The 7,543-nt window shown below is 42.7% G+C and overlaps 1 protein-coding gene across 8 annotated transcripts in view; it reads right to left on the bottom strand.

Annotated features, from left to right (window-relative positions):
• Positions 1-4,606: 4,606 nt before the first annotated feature.
• The window catches only part of PIP5K1A (phosphatidylinositol-4-phosphate 5-kinase, type I, alpha), a 38,344-nt gene continuing 35,407 nt past the window's right edge, over positions 4,607-7,543 (bottom strand). For all 8 annotated transcript variants that reach the window (XM_005880588.2, XM_014528632.1, XM_014528634.1 and 5 more), the window contains 2 exons: positions 6,724-6,772; positions 4,607-6,253 (listed from right to left, as the gene is read on the bottom strand). In XM_005880588.2, coding sequence (XP_005880650.1) covers positions 6,251-6,253; positions 6,724-6,772 — 52 coding nt within the window. In that variant the 3' untranslated portion in view covers positions 4,607-6,250. The remainder of the gene's footprint in view (positions 6,254-6,723; positions 6,773-7,543) is intronic.

Below are 7,543 nucleotides of genomic sequence, written 5' to 3'. Positions count from 1 at the left end.
CAAAACAACATGAGATTAAATCAAGCATAAGAAAAAATGGTGCAATCAAAAGACTCAGTAAACAGGAGGTGTATGAGGCTGCTGCTAGCGTAACACAGAATACTGTTTTATAGCAAACTTTTTTTGTTGTTAATCCTCACCCGAGGATATTTTTCCCATTAATTTTTTTTAAAGAGAGTGGAAGGGCCCTGACCAGTTTGGCTCAGTGGCTAGAGCGTCGGCCTGTGGACTGAAGGGTCCCAGGTTCGATTCCGGTCAAGGGCATGTACCTTGGTTGCGGGCACATCCCCAGTATAGGGTGTGCAGGAGGCAGCTGATCGATGTTTCTCTCTCATGGATGTTTCTAACTCTATCCCTCTCCCTTCCTCTCTGTAAAAAATCAATAAAATATATTTAAGAAAATAAATAAAATAAAGAGAGTGGAAGGGAGTGGGGAAAGAAAGAGCAATGTGAGAGATTGATTGATTGATTCTCTCCCTCACATAGCCTACCGGGGCTGGGGAACACACCTGCAACCCTTCAGTGCTTGGGCTGATGCTCTAACCACTTAACAACACAAGCCAGGGCTATCTCAAACTTTTTTGAATAAGTAGAGCACACTCTAAAATAACAATACAAAGTATAGTATACTAAGTACATAAGCCAGTAACAGCTGTTTATCACTACCAAATATTATGGAATGTACATAATTATATGTGCTATACTTTTTTACCCAACTGACAGTGCAGGTTTGTTTATACCAGCATCACCACAAACATGTGAGTAATGCGTTATGTGAGTGACATTATGATGGCTATCATGTCACTAGGCAATAGGAATTGTTAGCTCCATTATAATCCATCCCATGGGACCACCTTTATTTATGCAGTCTGTCGTTAACTGAAAATGTTATGTGGCACATGATTGTATTTATAAAAAATTCATTTGTAAGACCACTGGCTAACTTTGACCACTGACTGGATATTTTTATTAAGGAATTATTCATATTTTAAGGTGTAAGAATGTTATAGTTATGTTTTTTAAAAGTCCTTATCTTATCCTGGCTGGTTTGGCTCAGTGGATAGAGCATCAGCCTGCAGACTGAAGGGTCCCAGGTTTGATTCCGGTCAAGGGCCCATGTCTGGGTGGCAGGCTCCATCCCCAGTAGGGGGCTTGCAGGGGGCAGCTGATCAATGATTCTCTTTTATCATGGACATTTCTCTCTCTCTCTCCCTTTCCCTTCCTCTCTGAAATCAATAAAAATATATATATTTTTAAAAGTCCTTATCTCTTGAGTTATATGTTGAAATATTTATGGATGAAAAGATAGGATGTCTTGGATTTATTTTTAACTTAATTCTTTGGAGTTGCAGAGAGAAAGTTGGGGAGGGGTAGGTAGAAAATATAGACGAGACAGATTGGTCTTATACAGATATTGATGGAAGTTGGGTGATGGGTACATGGTAGTTCATCATACTACTCTACTCTTGATTTGGAAATTTCCATAATAAAAATAATCTTACAGCCTTAGCGGTTTGGCTCAATGGACAAAGCGTTGGCCTATGGACTGAAGAGCCCCAGGTTAGATTTTGGTCAGGGGCACATGCCTGGGTTGTGGGTTCAATTGACCCCCAGTGTAGAGCATGTAGGAGGCAGCTGATCAATGATTCTCTCATCATTGATGTTTGTTTCTCTCTCTCTCTCCCTCTCCCTTCCTCTCTGAAATCAATAAAAATATATTTAAAAAATACATAAAAATATTACAGGAGATATTGACCTGCTTCTTGTGCACTTGAAAAACTAAAGAATAAACAGTTTAATTTGGAATCTATTTTAACTGGCAAATCTTTTACTTAAAAAATGAAGGAACTCTAGCCGGTTTGGCTCACTGGATAGAGCATTGGCCTGCAGACTGAAGGGTCCCAACTTTGATTCTGATCAAGGACACATGCCCAGGTTGTGGGCTCGAACCCCAGTATGGGGGCATTCAGGAGGCAGTCAATCAATGATTCCCTCTCATCACTGATGTTTCTATCTCTCCCTCTCACTTCCTCTCTGAATGAGACTACTCCGATGAATAATTTTCAGAATAGCTGAGATTGACATGTTTAAGAGTAAAACATTAAACCATGATTTCCCTTTTAGTTGTAGACGTTTTAATTAGTAGGTCCTGCTTGAATCTGAATAGATTGCAATGGACAGCTATATAATTAGTAGCTGCTGCTCACCACTAGAGGCACACACTGACCATAAGAGGGTTCCTTCTGCACTCACCAGTTGCATGAACATGATGCGGAGGGAATGGCAAGAATAGCACAAAGGCCATTTGTGCCTAAAACATGTGCGGATTCAATTCCTATTAGGGAAAGTTTTCTCCTTATCCAGCTTAAAGGAGGGCTCAGTCTGGGGCTTAGACTCCAAGAATCCCACTGCCCAGCCTCACAGGCACAGCAGGTCAATGAGTCTGGGGTCCCGAGTTGTCTGACAGTAATCTGAACTCCTTTTGCATCCTAAACATAGATAAGCCTGGCCGGTGTGGCTCAATGGTTGAGCCTCGACCTATGAACCAGGAGGTCATGATTTAATTCCTATCAGGGCATATGCTGGGGTTGCAGGCACCATGGGCTCTACCTTGTTCTCTAAAACAGACCATTCTCATACCTCCAGGCCCTTGTGTTCCAGTGAAACTTCCCCAACACTTCTAGCTCACAGTAACCTGTAACTTTCTCTCACCTTTATGCTCTGTATCATTCAGAGGACTGAAACCCTTAACTAGATCTTATCTAACATGTTTTCGTGTACGCGTGTGTGCGCTCCTCCTGGACGCTGTCAACTCTTGAAGGTCAGTTACTTCTTTTGATTTCCAACTGCCCATGCATTGCTCAACAGCTGCATAAATATTTGTAGAACGATAACATAGATTGTGGTATGAAAAGGAGCAATATGTAGTTAACTTGATTTTCTCTAAAACTATGCCACCATATGCCCTGGAATGAACACTCCCTCTTTTTGTCTAGTTCCCATTACAGTAAAAGAGCCTGGCCCGGCCAACATGGCTCAGTGGTTGAGTGTCAACCTATGAACCAGGTCACGGTTGAATTACCGGGTTACAGGTGATCCCCAGTGTGGGGCGTGCAGGAGGCAGCCAATCAATGATTCTCTCTCATCATTGATGTTTCTTTCTCTCCCTCTGCCTTTCTCTCTGAAATCAATAAAAATATATTTTAAAACGAGCTTAAGCACACTAGGAAAACAGAGGTGAGGGAGTCTTCATGTTTTTCTAAGACTGACAACCTTAGGCAGTGATTTTTTTCAACTGATGTGCTCCAAGAATTTTTAAAACATGCCCTGGCAGGTGTTGTGCAGTGGTTAGAGCACCACCGAAGGGTCATGGGCTGATTCCCAGTCAAGGGCATGTACCTAGGTTGCAGGTTCCCAAGCCCCAATGGAGGCCCACATGGGAGGCACCAATTGATGTCTCTCTCTCACATCGATGTTTCTCTCTCCCCCCCCCCCCCCCCTTCCACTCTCAAAAAAAAAAAAAGTAATGGAAAAATATCCTTTGAAGATTAACAACAAAAAAAGAATTTTTTTAAAACATGCAATACCTGACTAGTCAGGGCACTGACCTCTTTTTCCTTAGACTGTCAAATAAAAAAATGACAACAGCCAAAACAATAGTAAACCAATGTGAATGCCCTATCTTGAACTATATATATAGGTCATGTAATAGAGTTGCATCATATTGGTCATGTCACATAATAAGGCTGTGTCTGATTGGTCAGTTCTTGGTACCAGAAACCCTGCTTATATACAAGTAAGTATAAGCACCTGATTTGTTAAAAAGTCACTTTGGAGCAAAAAGGGTAAGTAAATATTTTTTGTGTGTAAATTGATCAAAATTATACCTAATTTTTGTCAGATCAGCAAAAAAGTAGAATATATTTTTGATATGCCACAGAATTTTAGTCATTAACTTATATATGTCAGGAGATGGAAAAGGTTGAAAATTGCTGCTCTAGGGCCATGTCCAGGGAAAGGGAGGGAATCCTAGGATCAACCAATCTCAAGCTGGCTTTCCCCAGTGTCCCTCTGCTTTGCTCCAAAACCTGAGGAAGATTTTGAGCTTTGGATTCCCAATTCCCTCAGTTAAAGTGGGTTGCAACAAGGCGACAGACCTACAGTAATTCCCTTCATATTCATTCACAGCTTTTCCTTGTCAAGTTTAAGTTAAGATGAAGGGGGCCCTAGCTGATCTGGCTCAGTGGATAGAGCACTGGCCTGCGGACTGAAGAGTCCCGGGTTCGATTCTGGTCAAGGGCACATGCCTAGGTTGTGGGCTCGATCCCTAGTGGGGGGTGTGCAGGAGGCAGCCGATCAATGATTCTCTCATCATTGATGTTTCTTTCCTTCTCCCTTCCTGAAATCAATAAAAATATATTAAAAAAAAAAAAGATGAAGGGGGGGGCTGGAAGGGAATGAAGCCATTTCTCTCAGCCTGAGTTAGACTGAGGCTGGAAAGGATGCAGCATTTGTTCAAGGCAACATGAACAGAACTTGAGCTTGCGTGGGAGGCTCAAGTTTTGGTCAGATGGTATATGAAAAAGAACCAAGAAGAAACAAGAAATCTAAATAACTGATGAAAGTTTAATACATTAAAACCAGATAGTTATCACTTATATTGCATTTGCCGTTTCTGAACAATACAAAGTAGAGGCAAATAGTGACACTTCATAAAAATGTTCATTCCCCATTCCCTTCCCTAAGACCCAGCCTCCCTTGAATACTCCCTCCCACCCCCTACAGAACTTTGTCCTGAATAAAACACTTAAATACATCATAAATAGTAAATTATGAAAAAAACTAGCAAGAATTCTTTCTTTCCTTCTTGTAAAAAAGAACATGGCAGCAAAGACAGGCAGCCAGAGTCTGGCTGAGGGTGTCTAATATAGACAGTTACTCGGGGTGTGGGCTAACCTACCATCAACGTGGGGTGGGATGAAGAGGATAGTCTGGGAATTCAACAATCTGCCTGAGATGCCAGGCCCCTTCTCCTCACAGGAGGAGGAGGACCAGATGGAGAACTGCAACTCTGAGATGGGGAGGAGAGGGATTATACAGCCCCCATTCCCAACTTCTCTGCATGAAGAGAGGGGCAGGCCATGCGGCACAGCAGTGGCCTCACCGAGGCAAGAATCTGCTGGCTCCCATGAGTTTAAGAGATATTCTCTAGCTTCATAGATATGGGCTGCCTGTTAAACAGACACAGGTGACCCTCTCTCCACCTCAGCCCCACAAACAGCATAACACTGTTAGAAAAGGTGGGAAGAATAAGGAAGAAATCTCCTTTGGAGAAGGATCTAAAATTCATTTGATGTCTTCATATTTAGAAAAAACAATCAGAATACATTTCAAATTACAAAACAGTAATAATCATTATGGCCTGGCAGTGAGTAGGATCATGCCTAAGAAGAGCCCTGATCGCCTAGCCCATGACTGCCCCACTGTTTTAACAAAAGGGGTAAAGATTACCCCAGGTCCCACTCTCTCCATTCCTTTAGCCTTAAGAAATTCATCAAGAGAGGAGGAGTTAAAGAGGAGCTGCTCTAGGCAGAGCAATCACCTCTTCCGTTTCTCAAACACCAAGGCTCTCCAGAAGGAACCCTATGAATAGGCATCTCTCCAACACTTCTGGAGTTTTGATCTGAACTGTCTGGCTTAAAATTGTGTGCTGTGCGTTATTTTTTCTTTTCCTTTTTAAGGAAAAAAAGAAGGTTGGAAGGTGGTTAAACATCTTCACTCCCCCAAAACTTTTACAAAGCTTACAGGAGTCTCCCCTTCCATAGAGAAAGAGCTATGGTAGGGATAATGTGCCAGCCAGTCTGTCCTGAGGAAATTGAGAGTCCAGCTCCTGGTGAAAGGTAGATGAGAGGGAAGAAACCACCAAGTCCAGCAGCCCCACTTGCAGCAGGAAGAATGGGTGTTTGAAAACAATTCAATTGTAGAAGCCAAGTTGGCCAGCTAAAAACTCGTGCCATCCAACTCGGGAGTGGAGAGGAAGCTGGTTCCTCAACTGTCCAAGGCAATATGCCCATTCATGAGGAAGGGGAAGGAGAAGAAGTTCTTCAGAAAGGAGTTGGAGAGCTACCCTAGCCTCCATTATACTCCTTTTTTGATGACCAAGAAGAAAACTCAGCATTACTGGGGCAATGGCTGACATCTTGAGATCATAGAGACAGAGTCTGGTTCCAGGTCTTCTGAGGTTTTCTGCTCACTGAAAAGAGAAAGGGTGTCAAGTTAAGAATGAGGAGTATTGCCCTGGCTGGTATGGCTCAGTGGACAGAGCAACGGCCTAGGGACTGGAGGGTCCCGGGTTCGATTCCAGTCAAGGGCACATGCCTGGGCTTCGGGCTCGATCCCCAGTAGGGTGCGTGCAGGAGGCAGCCAATCGATGATTCTCTCTCATCATTGATGTTTCTATCTTCTCTCCCTCTCCCTTCCTCTCTGAAATCAATAAAAATATATATTTAAAAAAAAAAAAAGAATGAGGAGTATGAAATGAGGAAGGAAAGGAACTCAAGCTAATTTCAACCTGCCTGGCCGAGTTACCAAAAACAAAATTTTTAAAATGCAAGATTTAGGGGGCACCCAGTCCTTCTAACTTTGCCAATTAGCACCTTGCTCCACACTCCATCAGTACATCCTCTTTATACCCTTCACCTCCCCCACATCCCAGACACTTACTTGGGTGAACTCTGACTCTTCAATTTCAAGCTTTTCCAAGAGGGTTGAACTAAGAGGAGGGGGAAAAACAGAGGTAGAGAAAGAATTAAAGATAAAAAAGAAAAAAAAACTGTCCTCTCAAGTTTATTTTCTGTATTTCACTTCAGAATCAATTCAGCACTCAGAAAGAAGAGGCTAAGAAGCTACTAGATTTAAAAACATTGTTTTAATTAACTATTTAGTTTCTGGAAACTATAAAATATTTCCTAATACCCTCTTCTTCTGTCTTCAATCCCCAGGTATGGTAGGCACCCAAATATCACTGCTGCCTGATATTCATGCCATTGTGTAATTCTCTTCTCTTGAGTGTGGGCTGGATTTAGTGATTTTCTCCTAGTGAACAGAATCTAGCACAGGTGATAGGATGCCGATTTGGATGTTAGGTTACAAAAAGACTACAGCTTCCTTTTGGGTACATGCTCTCTTACTTGTTTGCTCTTGGGAAAACCAGTTGCCATGCTGTGAGCTGTCCTATGAAGAGGACCATGTGCTAACAAACTGAATCCTGCAAACAACTACATAAGCTTGGAAACGGATCCTCCCCTGGGTAAGCCTTCAGATGAGACCACTGCCCTGGCTAACAGCTTGACTGTAATGTCCTGAGAGACCTTAAGCCAAAGACACCCAGCCAAGCCACACCTAGATTCTTAGGCTACATAAAATATGAGACAATAGCCGAAACCGGTTTGGCTCAGTGGATAGAGCGTTGGCCTGCGGACTGAAGGGTCCCGGGTTCGATTCCAGTCAAGGGCATGTACCTGGGTTGCGGGCACATCCCCAG

This window comes from Myotis brandtii, unplaced genomic scaffold, assembly GCF_000412655.1.
Source record: "Myotis brandtii unplaced genomic scaffold, ASM41265v1 scaffold643, whole genome shotgun sequence".
Classification (NCBI taxonomy): Eukaryota; Metazoa; Chordata; class Mammalia; order Chiroptera; family Vespertilionidae; genus Myotis; species Myotis brandtii.
Note: the sequence above shows the minus strand (reverse complement) of the source record. Positions and strands in the feature narration are given on the sequence as shown.